This window comes from Schistocerca americana, chromosome 3 (assembly GCF_021461395.2).
Source record: "Schistocerca americana isolate TAMUIC-IGC-003095 chromosome 3, iqSchAmer2.1, whole genome shotgun sequence".
Classification (NCBI taxonomy): domain Eukaryota; kingdom Metazoa; phylum Arthropoda; class Insecta; order Orthoptera; family Acrididae; genus Schistocerca; species Schistocerca americana.
Window position 1 is genome coordinate 370,782,311 of NC_060121.1, and position 26,315 is coordinate 370,808,625.

The following is a 26,315-nucleotide window of genomic DNA, read 5'->3' on the forward strand; positions in this document are numbered from 1 at the left end:
CTTTTCTCTACTTGCCCCTCCTTCTTGAGAATGTTCATGGTGTGTGTCATCTTGCCACACATATGACAGAACATATGCGTAATCTAACATTTCATTCAGCTTACTCAAACAGGCAAACTATTCAGTGTACAAATATGGAAATGGCATCAGTGTGTTCTGGAAGAGTTGCACTATGTTTTTATTTTACTTTTTTGTGCAGAAACAAATTATTAAGATGATTGTGGATGATGTTACAGAATGTTTGACATTTGGAAATATTTTCTGTTATTAATTTATGCGGTCACATTATGTGAATTAAATCTTAAGAATACATCACATTTTTATCTACTCCAAACCAGAACTCTGTAAAGGTTTTCTAACACAAAATAATTTTGGTTAAATATGGTGTGTCACATACGTGTTATTTCATTATGAGAAACAGATTGCTAGGTTTGTAATAAATCAGTTATTATTATTGTCTACTTTTTCCAACATAACAAAATATAAGATTTATGCTGTGAGAAAACATGATGAGGAACATCTGAAAATGGCGGTGACACAGTTGCCTTGTGTATAGCTCAGTCTTCCCTGCACCTGTCTGAAAACATGGGTGTGCTACATAGGACAAAAATGTTCACAATTTTGCTTCATTTGAAAGGTCACCCCCTCTTATTTCTTGATTTTTAGGAAGGAAATTCCCCAGCCAAATAATGTTTTTATTGTTCAACCTGTATAAATGTCTACAGTTTCTCTCTTCAGTGTTTCTTTGGAATATGTATATCATATTTTGCCTTCTGAGCAACATAGATCCTGCCATTTTTACCAAAAACAAACTCAGGAAAACTTAACATCAACAGAACTTATTCAGCTTGAAGTAAGCTACAAAGCTCGCATCAAAGCCCAGAAAACGTTCTCTGGTTATGAGACACAAATCTAGTTTTATTCAAATGAAATGAGAGAATATTAACAATATAAAGAAAAGTTAGATTGCTGCTTACCATAAAGATGATACACTAAGTTGCAGACAAGCACAATGAAGAGACACACATTATCTGTTGACCAAAACCTTTATCAGAAAAGTAAATGCACACACATGCATTCACACAAAGCACACCTCACACACGTGTGACCACCTTCTCCAGCAGCTTGGACTGGAGAATGTTCTTCATGTTGAGCAACCTCCTCTGTCTTTTTATTCAAGCTAAGAAAATTCAGTTGAAGTATATTCTCCAACCCTCTTCATTCATGTGAACATGAGACTGTTCCTTGAAATTCCAAAAATAAGGTACATTCTCTGTTTTATCCATATACCCATTGTTGCTTACAAGATTTTAATGTTGTCTGACATTGTATAGTGCTATTCTGCAACTACAAGTGCATCTGTTGCTGTTGTATTCACACTAGATGAAGGTACAAATTACATCTTCATGATATGTGTCTGGATTAAAGGACATGGTAGAATTGTTTAATTTCCATTAATGGATGATTGTACTGTGTACACACAATTTAAAAAAAGTAAACTACACATTGGTCATACCAAAGCTGAAAAGTGATTTATTCATGCTCATCACAGTGTATTGTCCTCTGGGGCCCCCCCTGTTGGTGCTGAATAGATAGTGCAATCTGTTCATCATATGCACAGGTGGCATCCAACCACCTACAAACAACTTTATGCTGTAGGAATCAAATTAAGATTGCTATCAGTATCACTACTTATCAGCAAATGTTGCACGATCCTGATGTCTGTAATGGTGTAATTTTGCATTGATGAATGTTGATGTCTGTGGTGGCCCCAATTGTGTTATTGCAGCTGTTGTTTGGATAAATAAGAGATGCCACCATGATGTGCTCATCATTTGTGCAAGTGGAATCCTAGATTTTTCTGAAATATATATTATTGTTATTATTATTGTTATTGTTATTTGGCCCCATAATCTTTGGCAATACAGTCTTTGACATTGAACATTAATATATACATTGTTGAGTTTGAAATAATCAGTTTCAACAGCTGATGATTAAGTTTTATTTTATACACTATTTCTTTTGTATCAGACAAGACAGTTTTAGTTCATCTGAGTTTATGGAGCAGTTGTATGTACGTATGATTGGAGTTGATGTGAAGCTAATGTATTCGTGACCGATTGCTTCTTTTGTTTGTGTATACTACTTTTTTCTGTTTCTATATTTTACAGTCCTCCTGTGAATACGATTATTTAATCGAAACCACTAGACAATAAAGGTGTATTTTTACAGCTGATGGCTCACAGATGCATTCTACAAATTTGTTTATGAGTCATCTAGATGAATCTTTTCTAGCCACCCAAGATCATACATCCTTTGTCTTGTTCAGTTCATTAATGCTATTTTTATCATCCAGATCCAGGGTCAATACACTCTCAACTGGATCCTCTACTGCATCAATACCTACTCCCCTATCTGCTTAATATGGTCTTCCCCATATAGTGTGCCACCTTCCTGAATGTTGACCTCCTCCTCCTCTGTAATGGCTCATTAAAAACTTAAGTCCATATGAATCCCACTAACCATCAACAGTACCTCCATTCTGATAGCTGCCTTCTCTTCTATGTTAAAAAGTTTCTTCCGTACAACCTTGTAGATGTCACCCCTACAGTGACAAGCACTTTCTTGCTCAGTATTCTGAAGGTCTTACTAAGGCCTTCAAACACAGACTGTCTACAAACCAAGTCTGCAAACAGATCTTCTGTGTCGTATCCACTCATGCCCCCAATCCTTCAATCATCCCTATGAACCAGCTGCCCTTACTGCCAAACACAGTGCCAGACAAGACCAACTTTTCAACAGGGCTTCAGCTATCTATATTAGTGTCCATAAATGAGGAACATAGTTTTGTAAGAACATTTTTAGGAAATAATGTGGTTTTATCATATACTACGTGTCCTTGGCAAACTTCTTTCCATTGTTCATCCAGTAAACATCCTCAGAAAAGCGTTACTGAGTCAGCATTTATGGTTCCATGAAGCTGTCCTTTTCTCTTCTTAGCTAAAACCCATTTATGGAGATACTTCATTGCTGCCAATAGACCATTAGAGAAACCATTTATTGTAGGATTCACAAAATAAAGTATCAATTGCTGTTATGCTGTGACCTACTATCCTTGTTGAGAGTATTACTATGGATAAGCAGCCACAGCTGGACTTTAGTAACTCTAAATGCCCTTCATTAGTGCTATCTGAGTGAAATCAGTATTAAAATCTCTACACGACTTACCTGTATATGTATTTATTAAGTTTTAGTATTACAGTCTCCAGTCGCTCAGTGAAGTTTAAAACATTCTTGTGGTGTCTGTACACTGTCTGAAATCAAACTGGACATGTTTCTTGTAGACAGCTATTTCTCCAGCTGTTTATAGAGAGTGGATACAATGCAAACACGAATAGGAAATTAGTATGTGGTAGATATTTACATTTGCATTGCTGTTCACCTATGCAATCAAACATGAACATAACTTTGAAGCCTGTACTGAAATAGTGTTTTGTATTCTGCTATCATACAATTCATCTTTGCTTATTATTGAAATAAAGCCACCTGATGTTGGAGATAAAATCCTTCAAAATACAAAATTTGATTGGTTACAGTAATTTGTGTTTCAGTTGACATTCATATTTAAACCTAATATTTTAATTAAGAGATATTAAACCACTGTCAGGCAATTAATATGTTTTTCTTTAATGACAGATAACGGCTGGACCTATTGATATAAAATATGCGGAAGGCAACCATAAAACATTTTTGCAAGGTCCAGAGAGATGTAAAGCAATAGCCCATAATATAAATGAATGGTTACAAGAACACAAGTCCCTGCTACTGGATGATTCTGAGAATCTACTGTGACACAGTACCATGCAAATACATCAAGCAAAAACCTCTTTTGCACATACAAATGGCATGTGTAAATGCATGTACCACTTTTGAGATATTTTCCTCCATTGTTATATCATGTTTATCATTTAGGACATTATAATGGACTGACTGAATAATGTTGTTACTGTTGTTATGTCACTCACAGTTGTAATGTAATAGAAATACTGTGAAATTATATGAAATTGAAAGAGAAAATTGTATTAATAATCTTGTGTCACATGAATATCAGTATAAATGTAGTGATATTTATATGATAGAGCTGCTTCTAACAGTTCACTTAATTAAAAATTGCTATTTTTGTTTTAAATGTAGTTCTAAACTTATGTTGTGAGAAGATCATACAGAACAATGTATTCGATTATAATTGCTGTGAATCTAATTACTTAAGTCATGAGCAAAATTGCAGTTTGAACAATTTATGTTGATTATGCTTAATACAGAAAATATGCAAATAGATTTATTTCCATTATGTTTGGTTAGTGATCATTTACATGAAATGATGTTGCTTTTGAAATCATGAACTGAAGAAGGCATAATTAGCCTTCAAAATTACAAGTATTTCAGTAATAAAATTTCAACATAAAAGCCTGAAAATATATTCATGATTTAGTTTAAAAATAAAAACAATAAAACTTCTTCCTGTGTCATATTTTACACGATTAGCTTTGGAGTTGAAAAGGTTGGACTAAGAGCTGTCTTTAAGAATCAACATCAGAATATTAATTTGAACAAGGTAGATAAACATGTACTGGAAGAACAGAAGAATCTTTGTTTGGTGTTCTTCAACTGATTCGTGACAAGTTCTATCCAGGAGTTCATAATGTTGTAACTTGTAATACAACAGGCCTGTCTTGATGTGGCCTAGAGATGATAAGGTAGTCATGAATCTATGTCTTTGTGAATTATGATCATCCAGCAATAATAAAGACACTAAAGAGTGTAGGTATGTGAATGGTATGCACATGCAGGTTGTTTAAAAAAGTGTCACATATTCCTACAGAAGCTCGTACAGTGTTTTGATTTTTCACATTAACAAAGCCGAATTTACATTGTTTACACAAAAATATGTCCAGTCACATCAGAGGCACGCTTACGACTCACACTTTGTGGAAATAATGATATTCCAAAGGGTTTACAATTTTTCTTAACGAATGAATTTCTTCTAGACACTGTTACATTATTCATTTTGATTGTTATTTCATAAATGAATCCAGAAATAAATATAGTAAGTAGTACAGGATTGCGTAATTAATAATAGAAATATTAAGTGTGCCAATAATTTGTAATTTCAAATGATTCTAAAAAAATAATTTTATCTGCATATTGAGAACTAGTACTTATTGATTATAACATCGAAACTAAAATATTTTATAAGGTAAATCCTTACCATGAATTTTGAAATATAACATACTGAGCATAAAATTTTCTGAAAGTTTCCAGAAAAGCACTGAAATAACATCGACCTAGCCAAAATTCGAAAAATAATACTGGTATCAACAACTACTGTTGAGAAAAAGTAATGCTAGAGGAGGATGTTCCATTACAACACCCCCGCCCCCCTCACATAATATGGAAACAATGTGTTTACAGTATTTTGTGACCTACTATAAGGTTTGCCAAATGGTGTACAAAATGATGCCAAAAGACAGAATATAGATTATCGAAGTTAAACTCCAAAATTGCAAGAAAATTTTAGGTTGTATGATCATCACTTCCCTTTTAATATAAGTATGGGTTATCTTACAAAAAAACTGCAAAAGATATAGAAGTAACATACTATAGAAAACATAACAAAAATATCTACTATAGATGTCAGAATCTATACATATCTGAGGACATGGCATTCAGATTTTCAGATCTGTTGAACATTCCATCCCAAGCCAAATGATAAAGTCAAAGCTACAACATTACAACACTAAACCACAGAAATAAGTGCAGAGGAAATGTAAAGTATTAGAATTAGAAATTGCAAGTTTACACCTTGAAAATCGTCAAAAGAGAAGAAAAAACAATTCAGAGCCTAAGTGTACAGACCAAAAGAATATACTCGATTACGAGTAGGAGTATGGCACAAAATCAGTCACATAAACCAGAGCATGTAAGGATATGATGACTCATAAAAAGAGTCAAAAATGAAAACATATTAGGGCCTATGCTTACGATGTGGGGACCGGCCCATGAATCCCAGCCACACTGGGTACACACCAGAAGAAATGTTTTGACACAGCAAAATGAATAAAGTTCATAATCATACATCAATAAGTTCAATCATATGGAAATAATGATTAAAGGAAGCATCTAGTACCAATCAATAGTTGCACATGCTACTTGAGTACACACTTACAGTCGTGATGACCAGGGTTACCCAAAACAGAGTTAGGCATGAGTTTGCACACAACTGAAGTTCCAATGAGATACAATAATGCATTATTCAGGATAAATACAGGTAATCAGAGTCATTAATAGCCTGGAATGATGACAATTGAGTAGCATGAGGACCAAAATCAGTATGTGAAATCAGGAATGTATACTTTTGTTGTATAGTCTATACACAATTTATGATTACAAATATAAATGTCTTCCACGCTATTTGCTAATTGTTCATACAAACTAACCTGCAAAATTCATCGAAATGTATGGCTACTAACCTAAAAGTCTGTAATTTTATCACATTCTGATAATTATTTTGTACAACACGGTTCATAAAATATACTGCTGAAGTTTTTAAGTTTCACATTTCTCTGTTGGACATAACAAATCATTAGTCATGGAACATCAAACAAAGACAAACAAGATTTAAAGTTACATAATGTGTTGGGAAGTTAATCCTCCTACTTGCAAAAAAAAGGTGCATTTATGTGGAATAACATTGTCCATAGTAGTGACTTTTTTTCTAAACAACTAGTTCCTTGAAACTTATATAAATACAAGAATTTTGTGTATAGGTTAATTTCTTGGCTAACAATTTACAAGTTTCAGTCACAAGATTGATGTTGACAGATGCTTGAGTACATTACGCAGCATCTATGGTCTCTTGAAAGTAGACTGTACCAACAATGGTGTAGCCATACAGGAGTGTGAGAGTGAATCTACCCACATCTTTCAGTTTCCTCCCTAGATTTCTCATCACATGCTCCAGCTGAGAGATAACTTTCTGTGTAGTTTCCACATCGAACCCTGAAACATTGTTTTGTGTATTAAGTATGCTATCCAATACCTCCCTCACATCACATGGCATATGTTCTGCCTATCTATATTGAAAAAAATAAGTATTCAGGGTTTACGTCAGAATGGATTAAAAAGTGTACACAGATACAGTACATTAATAAACAGAGCTAAATGAAATGAAATAAGTGAACTAGTAAGATAATATACACTAAAGATATCTCAAAGTAACATTTACTTAGCAATTAGCAGATTACAAGAAATTATGCGCACAAGCAAGACAAGTTGGACAGCACTGACGCAGCATCTGACAAATGCCAGCAAAATGAGGTATGGACCATAGTCCATGATGTACTGACATAAGAATTCTATGTTTAACATACACATGTATTTGGTTTGCACATGTGAAATTTGAAGTTACTATTCCAAATATTTACAGTACACATCAATAAAACGAGTCTTCACTCAATTTACCACAACACCCATGACTTTACCCAAAAGAGTTCATGACAATTAAATCAGTTTCTGCAAAGTACACAAGATATTTAACACTAACAGCATTGTAAAATTAGAAATCTATCACTAGACATTTAATAGAATTGTCACATGTCAAAATTGAAAAGGATCTACCCATTTAGTCACGTGGCATACGTGTATCAAAATCTAAAGCAAAAATCTATTGCATAACAGAATTATATAGTTGTATGAATCTGCAAATATAATGCAGCACTGACTTAAACTCAGTCAATAGACAATACTGCACATGAAAAATCACATTCTCATACATACCACATTCCTGACAAATGAGAAAGAAAAATTAGGTTATCATGTCTATAAGCTTTCAGTTCAGAGATATTGTGTAATCCAGACACCCTCTTAGATTTAGGATACACAAGTCTGTATGCATTAGCATACAGATTTTCAAGAATTTCGAATGTCCTATATTAATATCGGAGAATTTCTTTGTCTCAGATGTCACCACTTTAGATTTCTCTTTGTCATTCATAAAAACAAGATCTTCTACCTCAAAGTTAGAAAATCTGTCTTTACCATCATATCTCTGCTTCTTCCTAACCCCTGCATTTTCATCAGGTCCCAGATACACTCTTCTCTCTCTTGCAGTGACTGAATTTTACATGGTGGAAACTCAACATTCTCAGAACTAAAGATAGCTCATCTGCAATTAAACATGTTTCATATGGTGAAAAACCTCTTGAAGAATGTTGTAAGCTGTTCATAATATCATCAAAATCACTAATATAATCTAACCAACTAGTACAATTCTTTCTACAATATGGTCTAAACAGTCTTCCAATTTCTCTCATATATATTTTTGCAAGATTAATCGATGGATGGTGCGACGACTCTCGCCTACTTTGTTTATCTCTTCGTTTGTTGTCCTCAGTTTGTTTATAAGCCAACAATAGAATTTAAGTTATGAACCAAATACTGATTTAACCCTATAATGAAAGATACTAATTAGGAATAGTTGAAATAAATTAGAAAATCAATTACATACATAAAACTACGCACAAAATTAGATCTCGTGTTATATTCTTTAAAACTGAGGGCCAACCTTTCTCTTTTATGAAAATGCAGATTATGCTCATGTACATTAATGGTACTTAGTTAAATGTGAAAAAATGAATTCTAAGAAGGCAGATGGCAAAACAAGAGGGGAAGTAAAAGTATTTCAGCTTGCTTCGTCACAGTGGTACACAGAGTTTAGAGTGTGCCTTATTTGAGCATTATCAACAAAGTCTTTCCAAGTTTGTGATGTAAACTGAGAACTACTGTCAGATAAAATTGTTATTGGAATACCAACCTGATGAAAATACGTGTTTTCATACTTGTTTCAGTTATCTGAGACTGCAGACATGTGTGTAAGTTTCGTTTGCGTTTGTGCGCGCACCCTCGCTCTGTGTGTGTGTGTGTGTGTGTGTGTGTGTGTGTGTGTGTGTGTGTGTGTTGCTGACAAAAACCTTAATGGCTGAAATCTGTAATTGTGTGAATCATTTTGTTGTACCTATCGCCACTCAGCATCTCCGCTATATGGTGAGTAGCAAGTTTCCTTCTCTAAAATTGTTAGAAATAATTTGCGTAGTGGTAGTTTTCTTAAGAGGAAACACTTATTGGCCTCGAAAATACATCAACCACCACAAAAACATAACAAAATCCATTCTCAGACTTAGGCAAAGGTCCACAGACATCCACAGATACAAGGTCTAGGTTACTATTAGGCACTGTGTTTTACATTTGACCTCTACTTGTTTGGTTACTTACTTTCATTCTTTGACATCTGTCACAACTGGCATTCTTCTTCTTGACTCTCCTTCTTACGATATAAAACTAGATGGTGTCCTGAATCTTTTGGGTGCACTGGTTGATCCACGATGACCAAAACTCTCATGTGTGTAAGTAATTTAAGTATCAATACACTGTTCCGGCCAACATCTGAGTCAGTCTTATGTCTCCTGAATAAAATACCTTTGTGTACCTTATAATATTGTTCAGTCTTTTCTCCTACTTTCTTACCCAACATGCTCCTAACCAACTTACAGTTTTGATGATGATTTTGATACCTACCAATGTCTTTGCAAATTTTCAAGATCTCTTTTCCCCCTATCACATCTCTCAAGTACATAATTTTAAACTCATTCTCTCCTCTTGCAAAGTTTTTAGATGATTCACTCACTAAAGATAGGCTAGACAAAGCATCAGCAACTACATTGTCTGTGCCTTAATGTATCTGGTTTCATAACTGAACTACTGTGAAAACAAGCCCCAACAAGTAATTTTGTTATGGTACAGCTTACACTCCTGGAGATAACATAATGCTTTGTGATCAGTATAGATTGTGACTTTGTGGCCTAGTAGATAATTTTTTAACTTGTTGAATGCTCAATGTACAGCCAAACGTTCTTTCTCAGTTACAGTGTATGTCTTTTCATGCTTCTGCAATATTCTACTAGTGAATGCAGGTGATCTGTGTTCAATAACACCTCCAACTTCAACTTCCTGAAATAAATGAGCACCCAAACCAATATCATTACTGTCTGTCATAGTACAAAAAGGAAGAGAGAAATCCAGTCTGAACAATATCTGACACAACTGTCCTTTGGTCTCATTGAAAGCATCCTGACATTTCTGATTCCAATCCCAAACACTATTCTTCTTCAAAAGTTCACACAGGCATGAAGCATTCAAACCTTCTCTGCTACAAAATTTCCTATAGAATCCAGTTAAACCAAAAAATGATTTATGAGAGACTGCTGAGTTTCCTAAACAAATGCAAAATTCTAACCAATGCACAGAATGGATTCAGGAAAAACAGGTCTACAGAAACAGCTGTATATCACTTCTTGGAACAGGTTTTAACTGCAATGGATAATGAGGACTTAAACTGTGGAATATTTTTAGATCTATCCAAGGCATTTGACCTCATCAGCCATGATATTTTGCTAGAGAAACTGTATTGCTATGGAGTATGTGGAAAAGCATACAGCTGGTTTCAATCGTTATCTGTGCAACAGATATCAAAATGTTCAAATTATACATAATGGCACAAAATATTACTCAACATATCTGAATGTCAACTGTGGTATACCCCAGGGTTCTGTTCTAGGCCCTCTGCTCTTCTTAGTTTTATTAATGATTTTCCTAACCATCTAACAAGAGCAGAATCAGTACTTTTCGCAGATGATATGAGCCTTTTTATTAAGGGAGTTAGTGAAGCTGACCTATAAGCAAAAATAGCTTCAACAATGAATGAGGCAGCTGAATGGTTCAAAGACAATTACTTAATTATAAATGACAAAAAAAACCACTTGGATGAACTTTAGGCACATAAGGAACAAAGTAAAAAATAACATAAGAGTAGAGATTGCGAAATGTCTGACAGAACAAACTTCTTTTACAAAATAACTTGAGATGGGAAAAACATGTTGAACTATTGAATAAAAAACTTAGGACATACTGTTATATATTAAGAAAACTTAAAGAAAACTGAAATTTTGAAACAGTACTACATGCCTACTACTCTTACATTCATAGTAACCTAAGATATAGTATTATATTTTGGGGGAATACAGGTTTCGCAAAAAGTTGTTTTAAGCTCCAAAAGAGAGCTATTCGGATTCTGAAGGATGTTGCCTACAGAGATCGATGTAGAGGACTCTTTAAGGAGTTGAAAATTTTGACCCTCCCTAGTTTATTCATCTATGAATCAGTATGTTTCCTAAAGTCAAATCAAGAATTCTCTTCTCTAAACAGAGAAGTACATGACCATCAGACCAGAAACAGGCGTGATTTCCATAGAAACATACATTCAAAATCCCTGTTCCAAAATAGTGAGATGTATCTACCCAAAATAATGTTCAATGCCTTACCAGAAGAAATAAAAAGCATACAAAACTTACATATATTTAAAAAAGAATTAAAGAGACTTCTATTAGGTCAGAGTTTCTATAACATTGATGAATTTATTTGCTATATAAACAGATAGTGCTCACCCTTTGTTTTTTCTGCATAATCCTCTTCCCCCCCCCCCCCCCCCCCCCTCTCCAACTTGCATGTGAATAGAAGGCAAAATATGTGAAGTTTAACTATGAAAAATATTAAAGTGTAATTAAGAAAATGTTATTCCCCTTAATGGATTTTTCTTTGTATAAACCTTGTAAATTTTTTCTCATCTTTCATGTAAAGCTTGAATTTTGTGTGTATGTTTGTGTTTGTTTGTGTGTCTGTCGACCTGCCAGCACTTTCATTTGGTAAGTCACATCATCTTTGTTTTTTATATATATATATATATATATATATATATATATATATATATATATATATATCCTTCCCTCATTCCTGATGAGGCAACAGTTTTTTTGCGAAAGCTTGAATTTTGTGTGTATGTTTGTGTTTGTTTGTGTGTCTGTCGACCTGCCAGCACTTTCATTTGGTAAGTCACATCATCTTTGTTTTTAGATATATTTTTCCTACGTGGAAAAAAAAATATATATATATATATATATATATAAATATAATAGAGGGAAACATTCCACGTGGGAAAAATATATCTGAAAAGAAAGATGATGAAACTTACCAAACAAAAGCGCTGGCAGGTCGATAGACACACAAACAAACACAAACATACACACAAAATTCTAGCTTTCGCAACCAATGGTTGCCTCATCAGGAAAGAGGGAAGGAGAAGGAAAGACAAAAGGATATGGGTTTTAAGGGAGAGGGTAAGGAGTCATTCCAATCCCGGGAGCGGAAAGACTTACCTTAGGGGGAAAAAAGGACAGGTATACACTCGCACACACACACATATCCATCCACACATACACAGACACAAGCAGCTTGTGTCTGTGTATGTGTGGATGGATATGTGTGTGTGTGCGAGTGTATACCTGTCCTTTTTTCCCCCTAAGGTAAGTCTTTCCGCTCCCGGGATTGGAATGACTCCTTACCCTCTCCCTTAAAACCCATATCCTTTTGTCTTTCCTTCTCCTTCCCTCTTTCCTGACGAGGCAACCATTGGTTGCGAAAGCTAGAATTTTGTGTGTATGTTTGTGTTTGTTTGTGTGTCTATCGACCTGCCAGCGCTTTTGTTTGGTAAGTTTCATCATCTTTCTTTTCAGATATATATATATATATATATATATATATATATATATAATTTTTTTTTTTTTTGCCTATATTTGTGTCTCCATAAAGGTACAATTGTTTCTTACGCACCATTTTGGGCCGAAAGGCCTCATTGTACCAGCGGACCACGCGGCCCGCCCAACCATTATACTTTAGGTGACACGTGGAGGTCGAGCAGGAAGTTATATCCATTTCGTCGGAGGAAGATGATGACCCGGTTTCGCCGTGCACGACCGAGGCGTTGGATACGCCGTCGGAACATTCTGGCTAGGCCGTTTTTCGGACGAATGTGCAAGTGGCGTACAGAATATACACAATCAGATGGTGTTTGTTTTGAATACGGAAAAATGGGAGCCACTGAGAAATACGACGAAAATGCCCGTAATTTTACTACTCTCAAACACTATGACATTACTGATGAGTTTAAGTTCTTTTCAAACAAATATGATTCTGTAATTATTAACAAGATTGTAACGTATGTCTATAGAATTAATGTTAGGGTAGAGCGATTAACACTTGATGACAGAGCTAACAAAAAAATATTTGAAGATCAGGGTGCATTGGAGAAAGTACATTTAGCATGTAGTAATAAGTTAGGTCCATTTAGTTTAAGGCCTGATAAATCATCCGGTGTTCCTTGGAGAAAATACAGTAGACGTAATAGATTTAAATTTGTTACGTATTGCAAGCCAGAGACAAGTGCTGATATAAGTAAATTAAAGGGCTGGCCTGATTTAGAAAATCTTTGTAAATGTAAGAACAAACTTTTCCAAGGTGTTAATCCTTTTTATATCGGTTTGGAAATAGCTGGTGATGAACCTGCAAAGAATGATGTTGTACAGAGTGAGGTTAAATATGTTACATTTGTAGTACGCAACAGAGTGTATATGACTTTCTGTAAAAGGAAAGGTACAGTTACGTTCTAAATAAAGTTTATTATTTACAGCTAATGTCTGCGTTGGAATTTTTTTATCAAAACTGGGACCATATCAGGAACTATCCAGACGACCTTCGCCTCGCCTTCCTTGTTCCTACGTCGCAGCAACGGATCGACGATTTGGCACTAACATTTTACGGGAATAAAATTAATTATTCTGCTGCTGTTATTGTGTTGGAGGAGCTTTGGTTTTATAAACCTAATTTGGAACAATTGATAGAGCAATTTAGAGAAGCATACAGAGAATTTGTATTTATGCCAAACGGTGTACTGAGGCTCTAATAATTGTACCACAGTGGTCTGTACCTACCCTGCCTAAAATCGTAGTAGCGATGCGCACATCTTACACCGTTTGGCATAAATACAAATTCGCTGTATGCTTCTCTAAATTGCATGTATATACACAAACATAAGTGTTTGTTTGTGTGTCTTTCGACCTGCCAGCGCTTTCGTTTGGTAAGTCACATCATCTTTGTTTTTTGATAAATTTTTCCCACGTGGAATGTTTCCCTCTCTCTCTCTCTCTCTCTCTCTCTCTCTCTCTCTCTCTCTCTATATATATATATATATATATATATATATATATATACACAAAGATGATGAGACTTACCAAACAAAAGCGCTGGCAGGTCGATAGACACACAAACAAACACAAACATACACACAAAATTCAAGCTTTCGCAACAAACAGTTGCTTCATCAGGAAAGAGGGAAGGAGAGGGAAAGACGAAAGGATGTGGGTTTTAAGGGAGAGGGTAAGGAGTCATTCCAATCCCGGGAGCCGAAAGACTTACCTTAGGGGGAAAAAAGGACAGGTATACACTTGCGCGCGCGCGCACACACACACACACACACACACACACACACACACACACACACACACACACGTATCCATCTGCACACACACAGACACAAGCAGACACAAAGACGCGCAGGCTGGCACGGGCAGGCGCACGGAATTCGGGCTTTCACAGCGGGCGGTTTCTTCATAGGGGGGGCCAGGGGATGTGGGTTTTGGGGGGGGGGGGGGGGGGGGGGGAGTCGTTCCAGTCCCGGGAGCGGGGGGACTTGCCTTGGGGGGAGGGAGGGACGGGTGTGCGCTCGCGCACACGCACGTGTCTGTCCGCGCATGCATGGACACAGGCAGACATATTGTTTGTGTCTGCTTGTGTCTGTGTGTGTGCGGATGGATATGTGTGTGTGCGAGTGTATACCTGTCCTTTTTTCCCCCTAAGGTAAGTCTTTCCGCTCCCGGGGTTGGAATGACTCCTTACCCTCTCCCTTAAAACCCACATCCTTTCGTCTTTCCCTCACCTTCCCTCTTTCCTGACGAAGCAACTGTTTGTTGCGAAAGCTTGAATTTTGTGTGTGTGTTTGTGTTTGCTAGTGTCTCTATCAACATACCAACGCTTTCGTTTGGTAAGTTACATAATCTTTACTTTAAGATATATATATATATATATATTTCCTATACCATGTATATGATAAAATGGATGATGATGAATTGAATTGAATTGAATTGAACTGACGCTGCTTTTTGTTGCTAGAAGCAGGAAAATTAGCAATAGCATCAAGTTTTTCTTTATCAGTTGCAATTCCTTTCTCAGATATATGTCCTAAAAATTTTATTTCTTCCACACCAAATTTACACTTACTTATTTTCAAAGTCCTACTTCCTGATTACAATTCTGAAAACACATCTCTTAACATATCCAAATGTTGTTCCCAAATCTTTTCAATTTAGCAACATACACAATTAATTTTGAACTGACGTTACTTCCCAACACAGAATCCAGAGCTGTTATGAATTTAGCTACCGATACATTTAGCCCAAATGGCATCACACAGTACTGAAAACACTTACCTCCATACAAAAATGCAGTATACTTTCTAGAATTAATCTCAAGTGGAATCTGGTGAAATATGGAGGTCAATTCCAAACTACTCTTGAATTTTACATAATCAAATTTATGTAACAGCTCGTTCATGTTCTCAGAATGGTCATTCTCTTTGAGAAGAAACTTATTAAAGTGTCTAGAGTTCAAAACAAGTCTCCCTCCACCATTTCTCTAACTTATCACAACTAAAGGATTATTGTAAGCAATCCTACTTCTCTCAATTACCCCCCATTTTTCCATTTTTTCTGAATTTCTTTCCCTACATCTTTCCTTTCTGAAAATGGTATACTATATAGCTTGAGTAAGAAAGGCTGTTGATCTCTAAGATAAAGCATGCATGACAGCCTTTCACTTTCCCTGGTCTTTCACTGAACACATTTCTAAACTACAATAACAAATTCCTAAGTTGTTCCTGTTGTTGCTCATTAAGAGTTTTAGCTTACCTCACTCTAAAATCTACACTTTCAAAATCCTGATCCTCAGTCTCATCAAAATTTAAATCCTCATAAACGTACTTACCTCAGTTCACAATGTTTTGCAAACAGTTACAAATTGGTTTTAACATAAGTATTACTCTTAGGTTCCAAAACAAATAACTCTTTAGCACTCCATCCAAAACAAGCCTCAACTTTCATTATCCAATCGTCCGGCCCCGGTAGCTGAGAGGTCAGCGCGACAGACAGTCAATCCTAAGGGCCCGGGTTCGATTCCCGGCTGGGTTGGAGATTATCTCCGCTCAGGAACTGGGTGTTGTATTGTCCTAATCATCATCATTTCATCCCCATCAACGTGCAAGTCGCCGAAGTGGCGTCAAATCGAAAGACTAGCACCAGGCGGGCAGTCTACCTGACGGGAGGCCCTCGTCACACGCCATTATTATTATCCAATCCATACCGAGAATATTCCAGGTTAGGGATCACTAGGCATCAATGTTCAAAGGTCTTGTCTTCTATACTAAAAGTTAAAAGTATCCGAGAATTTAGCAATTTGCTCTGCTTATCTGTAGCTCCTCTTATCTTTACACCTACAATGGGCGCTTATACAAAATTCTTACTATACTTGATCTCGTATCTAAATTGTTCAGATATACAGCAAATTGGACTATCTGTATCAATCAAACAGTTGCCTTCTCACTGTTCAATCTTAATTTTAATGTAAGGACATCTAAGATCTGAATCATCCTCTCTGTTGTCAGACACTTCATGCAAAAGATGACTTTCAGTTTCATCAAATACTATACCCATGCTGTCTCTACAAGGGTTTATCAACTTTACAGGTATCATAACATAACTTTGATTACTTACGTTGTCAGGTAAAGATTGAACACAGTGAACAGATTCCATAGCACAGCTAACATCACTTGTTACAGAAGGTACACAAAACACATTACTGTCAAAATTACACTTCTTGCTCAGATCCTCTTTCACTTCATTCTACCAATTGGGATAGAAATTCTGACTAACCACAGCTAACTTATTCCCGAGTGCACCTTTATCTAAGTTATCATCAATCTGGTCCCAAACAAACTTCAAAGAGTTTTCACCTTTATTCTCCAGGCTCTTGGATACTTCACCTTTACTGTTGTATCATTACTCTGCACAATGTTAATGAAAAAGTGTTTTGACTGGACTGGTATTCCATGACCCTCACTTACATCATCACATACATCACTTACCTTACCTGTATTGCCAACATAATTTACAAATAACTCTGAAACTTTATTGTTCTTAAACTCCACAAATACCTGATACTCATCATCATCATATTCCTCCAAAATTACTTCATCGACGACATCACTGACAATACAAGTCATCACCATCAAAGTCACTTATCTCACCTAAATTCATTTGCAATAAGCCACCAGTCTCAGACTTACCAACCTCAGTTACTTCACAGCTCTCATTCACATCTACATCAAAAATACCACCTAGTTCAGATCCAATACAGTCATCGCCTGATTTACATACATGAACAACACTGTTTTCCGGACAAGAGAAGAAATCATTAGTGCATACTACAACAAAATTCTCATTCTCTCACATTCTGGCTTGTCGTTAGCACTTACATCACCATAATGAAACATGGTATCCCAGAACTTTTGATCAAAACATAAATGAGAAGTCTGATATTCCTTCTGTTCAATTTCAGATTCTTGTGCCATATCATTAACACTGTTATTACACTAATTGCAAGTGTAACTTAGGTGTTCTGTGCTTGTTATGTTTTCTCGCCCCAAAACTGTGGACCTTAACATTGAGGCAAACTGCCATATCCCAAATAGTTACTTCTGTGATTGTTTCTTCCATTAAAATGCCCATGGTTATTCCCATTATTCCTATCCTGGTGATATTCACAATTTCTCTCTCTATTGACACTTTGTTTCAGTGATTACTCCCATATTTAGCCTGCCCGGTTAGCCGAGTGGTCTAATGCACAGCTTTCTGGAGCGGGAAGGAGCGCCTAGTCCCCGGCATGAATCCGCCCAGTGGACTTGTGTCGAGGTCCAGTGAGCCGGCCAGTCTGTGGATGGTTTTTAGGTGGTTTTCCATCTGTCTCGGTGAAATCGGGCTGGCTCCCCTTATTCTGCTTCATGTACACTATGTCGGTGATTGCTGCGCAAACAAGTTCTCCACATACGCGTACACCACCATTACTCTACCACGCAAACATAAGGGTTACACTCGTCTGGTGTGAGATGTTACCTGGGGGGGTCCACCGGGTGTCGAACCGCACAATAACCCTGGGTTCGGTGTGGGGCGGCGGCGGGGTGAAGTGGACTGTGGTAGTCGTCATGGGGTTGTGGACCACTGCGACTGCAGCGGGGATGGAGCCCCTCCATCGTTTCTAGGTCCCGGGTTAACATACAAGTCCCATATTTACATAAAAACAAAAATTCTGCAACAACAGTCTCCAAATTTATTTAGTTCATTGCAACTGTGAGGAACTAAAATGTGAGATTTTCAGCTTTCGAATCAGACTCCTAGACAAATGTGAAAGTTTATTGTAATATTTTCTCCTCTCAAATCTTCATGAAGACTGTAATGTGGACAATACATTGAAGTAGGAAGTTAGGGGGAGATGATAAGGGTGGGCATCGTGTGTGATCAATTGACCAATAAAGAAGTTTTATCTGTAGCAGAAATTGTTTTATTTAGTTGATTTTTGAAATTTATCTATGAATAAATTTTTGATCACATGGAGCAAGACTGAAGGGTGCCCAACAAAGGATCTTTATACCAACAGTGACGATTTACTACCAATAATGATGGACCAGATCAAATGAAAGTGAAATGGGCTTTACAACTAAATCCAGGGACATCAAAAAGGAAAGCTAAGTTCAAATTATTTGTGAAGTTAATTTTTTTGTGGACTTACATGCTTGTTAACAAAATGAATAGGGATGAAAGCAAAAGTGAGGTAGAAATGAAAGCTGCAGGATCCAGTTATGACACGTTTGAGGCAAGGGAATTCTATCATTCCTGTTATTATGGTATGTACTTCTTTCTGCTGTGCCCTATCCAGCCTGTCAACATATCGTAAAAACTGTTCAAGACAATTCTCAGGTCCGTGTACTAAATCCCACTGCAGTCTTTCTGGTAATCTCCTTTTAAGTGCAATCAAGGTCATTTCATCCAATGTTTTAATAAGATGTGTTAATTTTTGAAGTTGGTTCTTACAAAGCTCTTTCAAAATGCTCTCCCTATTCCTGTAATTAGGACCATTCAGAAATTCACTTTTGATCCTCCCCTGTTCTGATTCTGACCAAAATTTATTTAAAAAACGTATCTCGAAATTCTGATATGTTTCGCACTTACTTAAATTTAAATTTACACTTGTTAGAGCTTCACCTTCATGAAATGTTTTAGTACATTTTATTGTTTGATTATCGCTCATGCCTGATACAAAGCTATCTCCGCAGTGGTGCAGAAAATCCACTGGATGTAGATTATCTGACAGAAAACTTATGATAGGTGTGTCGGACCAGGCAATACCATTGTTTGCTCACAGAGTTTTGTTAATACAACTTTCCAGAACTGCTGAAATTTTTTGATCTAAAACGGTTACATTAGTTTGCATATTGTTTTCTACATTTAAAATTCTTTGGTTTAAATTGGGGCCATTTTGTAGGGTGGTAACTCCCAACGCACACAGTTTTTCCACTATAGCCTTCTGTTCAACTCTAATGTCATCAACATTCTTTGATTGCTTTGCTGACTCAGCTACAACCTCATTTTATAAAACAATGAATTTATTATTTTCTGAAACATCAACTTTTTCATTCACACTTTTTAACCCCTCTGACAACCCATTTTTTAACTCTAAAACTTGATTACTACGTTGACCTATCTGATCTTGTACCCAGTCCATTTTACTATTGTTTTCAGTTTTCAAGTCATTTAGTTGTCCTTGTAGTGAAGCAAATTTGCTGATGTTATCTGTTCTTATTTAAGTTAACTGATCATTAACTGCACAAAATTTACTATTGTTATCTGTCTCCATTTCCTCTAGTTTTGCCAAAATTAACTGCAAAATATCAGTCTTCACTGTTTCTTTATTGCCTATGATTTCACTTGGCTCAAAGAGGTCTTGCCTGGGTCCTGCAGCTTTCATTTCTACCTCACTTTTGCTTTCATCTCTATTCATTTTGTTAACAAGTACACGAGTCTACAAAAAATTAACTTCACAAATAATTTGAACTTGTCTTTCCTTTTTGATGTCCCTGGATTTAGCTGTAAAGTCCTCTTCACTTTCATTTGATTTGGTCCATCATTATTTATAGTACATCGTCACTGTTGGTATAAAGATCCTTTGTTGGTCACCCTTCAGTTTTGCTCCATGTGATCAAAAATTTATTCAAGATAAATTTCAAAAATCAATTAAATAAAACAATTTCTGCAACAGACAAAACTTCATTATTGGTCAATTGATCACGCACAACACCCACCCTTATAATCTCCCCCCAACTTCCTACTTCAACATATTGTCCACATTACAATCTCTATGAAGATTTGAGAGGAGGGAAGATTACAATAAACTTTCATGTTTGTCTAGGAGTCTGATTCGAAAGCAGAAAATCTCACATTTTAGTTCCTCACAGTTGCACTGAACTAAATAAATTTGGAGACTGTTGTTGCAGAATTTTTGTTTTTATGTAACTATATTTCCCCACATTTTAGTATATCATACAATCTTGCGATTTTTTACATTGACATAGCCAAAATTACATTGTTTGCACAAAAATACGCCCGATCACACATCAGAGGCATGCTTACGACACACTCTGTGGAAATAAGAATATTCCAAAGGGTTTACAATTTTTCTTAACAAATGAATTTCTTCCAGTTTCTGCTACATTATTCATTTTGATTATTATTTCATAAATGAATCCAGAAAGAAGTATAGTAAATAGTACAGGATTACGTAATTAATAATATAAATTTTAAGTGTGCCAATAATTCATAATTTCAAATGTTTCTAAAAGAAAATAATTTTAAGTGTACATTCAAAACTAGTACCAATCGATTATAACATTGAAACTAATATATTTTGTAAAGTGAATCCATTTCATAAATTTTAGTTTGAAATAAAATATACTACATATAAAATTATATGAAAGTTTTCAGAAAAGCAATTGAGATAATACTGACCTATCCAAAATTCCAAAAATAATGCTGGCATCGACAACTACTGTTGAGGAAAAGTAATGCTAGATGAGGATGCCCACTAGAAGCTTCTATAATGATGTGCAGAAACCACTACCTGTTGAGATGGGAGCCAATCTGTCCAACAATTCCTATCTGTTACATAGAAGCAGACACTATAGGCACTGCTGCATGTGGCTACCATGCATCCTGATATGTCCTTCAGCCTTTATTCACAGTGAATCATGCACTCTTTCAAATGACCTGTTTCCATTCAGATTGCATCACACACATTGCTCACATGCTCCTGTAGCATCTGTGCATTCTCAATGGGTTGGGCATACACTAACGCTTTTAAATATACCCATAGCTAGAAATCCAACAGACTGAGAACCAGTGAATGGGGAGGCCACGCTACCAGATCACCTCAACAAATCCTCACCCGTGAAACATTGCTTTGAACTACTGTTGCAACAAGCAGCTGCAAAGTGGGTGTTGCCCCATTTTGTGTAAACCGTCACTTCCTTTCTGCAAGACTGAAATTTCTAGTTGTGGTGGTAATGCATCACAGAGCTTGCAGCAACAGTAAGGCAGCCTACAGCACCAAATACTATACATTACTCACCACAAGTAAAGAGGCCCATATCTTTCTGGACATATAATTACAAGAACTTTTCTTCAAGCTTTAACTAGTACTACTTGGTGTAGGAATGTGACTTTCTTTAAATTACCCATATTTTGCTGCAAGTAGGAACACTACAACAATAACATTTCGGTAAGACAGAGCAGAAAGTAGCGTATGAAATACTGGAATATGCTCTCCTAAGACTTTCAAAATAATGGTTGTATCTGCAGCTGTGTTACTCATTTTGCAGAGTGGTAGAATCCCCAAACAGGTACGAAATGTCTTTCCTGAGCTTTATTAGCAGACCAATGCTTGAAGTTAATTTCTACTCTCAATGCCGCATAATGCATCAGTATGAGCCCAGACCACACAAAAGAGAGCAATCATTATAAACTCTCACATTTATGATTGTGATGTACTGCATGGCTCTCGCATTGTGGTTGGGTGCTTACCTCAGCATGAAGCAGCTCCCAAGAGGTTTTGGCAGTGGCTCTCTTGTGAATGGTTTGATAACATACTGGCACATCATGCAGTATTGAGAAAGGAAATAAACTTTCAAAACTAGTCTTTAAATACAGTTTTAGCTGTTTGGTTGATTCTTTCCCTCAACATAATGGAGGACAACTATGCTCCAGGTAAACAACAATCTTCTGTGAAGTAATATAAATCCATGAACTTCTGAATCAACATTTACAGGCCATATCAAGCACCTCTCTTCTAATATGTAGCTAGTGGCTATTACAGCCTATGAAGCATTTCTAAATATCATCCCTAGGAAGCATGTCATTATGTCTTCTAATAAGCGATTTGAGAAGATGAACCAGTGCACACACTCTGAAGAAGACTGCTTAGAGACAATGTTCTATGCAAGATGGCAGCCGAGAAACCATTTCCAGAAAGTTAAGTGATTTAGACAGGAATATAATTTAGTTTAACGCTGACAACAAATTAAATACGTGCATTAGTGTATCGTTTAGTCTTGCCGTTAAAGGTTTGACTTTTCTTTGCGTATTTTTTCAGAAAACACGAAAAGATCGTAACTCCGCGAAGTCGCGTTTAGGCTTAAATTTTGTAAACGTGTTTATTTCTTGTTTCACGGTAATTTAACTAGTTTCTTGGTAACAAGTAAGTAAACTACTGTAAATAGCATATAACTTCATTGTTTTAATACAGATTTCAGAAAAACAGCGTAACTTTATATCAGAAACTTGCTTATATACATTTGTTTATAGGCCTCATTCTCGTAACGTTTTTGGAGAATCAAAGTTAAAGTATCTCGTTTAATTGTCCTTTTTTTCATTCCATCGAGTAAAATATATAATAAATAGCGTATACCTTCATTGTTTTAATACAGATCTCAGAAAAACAGCGGAATTTTAAATCAGAAACTTGCTTATATACATTTGTGAATAGGCTTAATTCTTGTAACGTCTTTTTTGATTTTCGGTAATTTAATTGATTTATTCTAGCTAAAGTATAATTTTTGCCATGAGTGAGAAGTGCCTGACTTGCCGTAGAATTGTTAGTTCGGGGTTTGGTGTGATGGATGCAGTAGTTTTTTTCACTGGGGGGACTGCAGTGGCGTGGGTGTTGGGAAAGTGGATCAGGCTCATCAGTGGTTATGTAGGATTTGCAGCAGAAATAGGAAGATAGTGGAACAGGAGGGGAAAATTGCTGCCCTTCAGGCTGAGCTAGATCAGGCTAGGGAAGATCTGGACAGGTTAAGGAGGGAGAAGGGCAGAGAGAGGTGGGAAGTGACAACAGGTAGCAGAAGGAACAGGCCTAAAACTAAGTCTGACAGTTTTGTGGTGAACGTCAAAAATAATTTTGACCTGTTGCTTCAGTTAGAAACTGATGAGCCTCAAGCAGAGGTAGGTGTAGACAGGACACAACAAACTTTCAATAGGAAATTGAAAAAGAATGTAGGAATGTCATCGAAAAGGAAGAAAGTTTTGTTGTTAGGCAGTTCTCATGCCAGAGGTGTAGGCCAACTTCTGCAGGAGGAATTAGGACCAGAATACCAGGTCACAATTTTTTTCAAACCAAGTGCTAGTCTGGATCAGGTGACAGAGGATTGAGGTTCACTCTGTAAAAGATTTACCAGGGAAGACACCGTGGTTATTGTGGGAGGGCCATGGAACAGCATCGACAGAGATCCTGGGTACAGTATAAAGTGTGACCTGGTAAAGATTGCGTCGGCATCGAGACACACCAATGTTGAATTTGTATCTGTCCTGAGACGCCATGACCGGCCTCATATGAACTCTTCTGTTGGGAGAGTTAATTTGGAGTTGGAACGGCTGCTTGGGTCGGGTGCGGGGGCTCATATTGGTGTGGTTCCTGTTGATTATCTCAGTAGGTGGGACTATACCAGGCACGGCCTACATCTCAACAGGAAAGGGAAGGGGAAACTGGCTGGGGTAATAGCAGGAAATTTAAGGGGGGGAGGCACTGCCATGAATGGTAAAATACCAGTGGTTACAGGTGTTGGAGCAGCACCTATTTTAGGATAGGTAAGACAGAAAGATGTCAAGTTCTAAGAGAGGTTAGGATTGAAACAAATCTTCAGTTTAGGAAAGAAATTAAACAGCACAATTCTAGCACATTGGATCACCAATCACAGCTGTCAATTATAAATTTTCACCAATCACCAGAAATTTTATCTCCACCAAGTTGTATCTCAGTCCTAGGTAATTGCATTGATGAATTAAAGTCACCCAACCCAGTTGACATAATTTGCCTCTCTGAACACCATGTGACCACTGGTATAGGAACTAGGCCTAAGCACAATGAGAAACTCAGACAGGAGAGTATTGTAAATGTTAGAATAAGGAAAGGTTCTCATAAAAGTATAATTAAAAATAATGTAAGTATATTTCATCAAAATATTGGGAGTTTAAAGAATAAAGTAGATGAGCTTCCGGTTTGTTTAGAAGATTTAGAAGCTGAGAATGAAATAGATATACTATGCCTGTCTGAGCATCACATTGTTACTGATATGGATAAGGAAATGTAAGTGGATATAAGCTCTCTGCACATGTAATGAGAGAAAATATGGAGAAAGGAGGAGTTGCCATATATGTCAAAAGTTATCATTGTGCAAAAAGTATAGAAACAAAAAAGTTTTGTGTAGAGAAACATATAGAAGCATGTGCCTGTGAGCTTAAATTAAATAAAGACACATTTATAATTGTAACTGTATATAGGTACCCATCAGGAAATTTTCATCTATTTCTGAAAAATTTGGACTCCTTGTTGTGCTATCTGTCAGACAGAGGGAAGCAAATTATTATTTGTGGGGACTTCAATGTAGATTCTCTGAAAGAGGGTAATAGGAAAAATGACCTTGAAGTACTACTCGGTTCTTTCAATTTGACACCCGTTATTGATTTTCCTACTCGGGTGGTAAAGGACAGCAGCTCACTGATAGATAACTTCTTTATAGACCAAGATAAGTTTAACCAGATAAATGCTCAGCCTGTTGAGAATGGTCTTTCTGATCATGGTGCACAGCTAGTTACAATATATGACATAGTTCCATTCAGCAATACTAAACAGTCCTCCAAAGTAGTACGTTCAGTCAACGATTTAACAATTGCATATTTCAGGGAAAACCTACAGCAGTTAGACTGGGATGAGGTGTACCGTGAACCTGATGCCAATTTAAAATATAATTTATTTTATGACATTTTTGTAAATGCATTTGAAAATTGCTTCCCCAAGAAAATAGTTAAATATACTCGTAAGAAACCTTGTAACAAACCATGGCTTACTAAGGGTATAAAAATATCTTGTAACCGGAAAAGGGAAATGTATCTGACAGCAAGAAAGAGTAGTGACCCAGAAACTATCAAACATTATAAAAACTACTGTGTTATATTAAGAAAAGTTATTAAGAAATCCAGGAGTATGTGTATCATGTCTGAAATCAGCAACTCTGATAATAAAATTAAAACAATTTGGAATATAATTAAAAGAGAAACAGGTCAACCAAGAGCAGAGGAAGACAGTATTACCATCAAATTGAATGAAAACTTTACAAACAAAAAGTCAGAAGTCGAAAATATTTTTAGTAATCATTTTCTAAATGTTGTGGATATAGTAGGATCCAGGTGTTCATTAGAAGATGCTAGGCTGTTAATGGAAGAGGCCATACATATGCAATTTGATACAATTGAAATCTCACCCACTTCTCCCTCTGAAATTAGGAAAATAATAAACTTGCTTAAAAGCAAAAACTCACATGGAATTGATGGCATTTCCAGCAAAATACTAAAAGCTTGTTCTCAACAGATAAGTAAGATTCTCAGCCACCTGTGTAATAGCTCTCTGGAACAGGGCATTTTCCCTGATAGACTGAAATATGCTATTGTTATACCTTTGCATAAAAAGGGGGATAGATCTGATGTCAACAATTACCGTCCAATCTCCTTTCTAACAGCTTTATCCAAAATTTTTGAGAAAGTAATGTATTCAAGAGTAGCTTCACATATCTGTAAAAATGAAGTACTAACAAAATGTCA

At 36.3% G+C, this 26,315-nt stretch overlaps 2 protein-coding genes across 2 annotated transcripts in view; one reads left to right on the top strand and one right to left on the bottom strand.

The window, feature by feature from the left end:
• The window catches only part of LOC124605524 (fatty acid synthase-like), a 135,820-nt gene extending 131,912 nt beyond the window's left edge, over nt 1–3,908 (top strand). The window contains exon 16 of the mRNA XM_047137268.1: nt 3,697–3,908. Within this exon, the coding sequence (XP_046993224.1) occupies nt 3,697–3,852 (156 nt within the window). The 3' untranslated portion in view covers nt 3,853–3,908. The remainder of the gene's footprint in view (nt 1–3,696) is intronic.
• A 1,520-nt stretch (nt 3,909–5,428) lies between these two features.
• Nucleotides 5,429–26,315, bottom strand: part of LOC124606933 — a 34,427-nt gene continuing 13,540 nt past the window's right edge. The window contains exon 2 of the mRNA XM_047139047.1: nt 5,429–7,059. Within this exon, the coding sequence (XP_046995003.1) occupies nt 6,972–7,059 (88 nt within the window). The 3' untranslated portion in view covers nt 5,429–6,971. The remainder of the gene's footprint in view (nt 7,060–26,315) is intronic.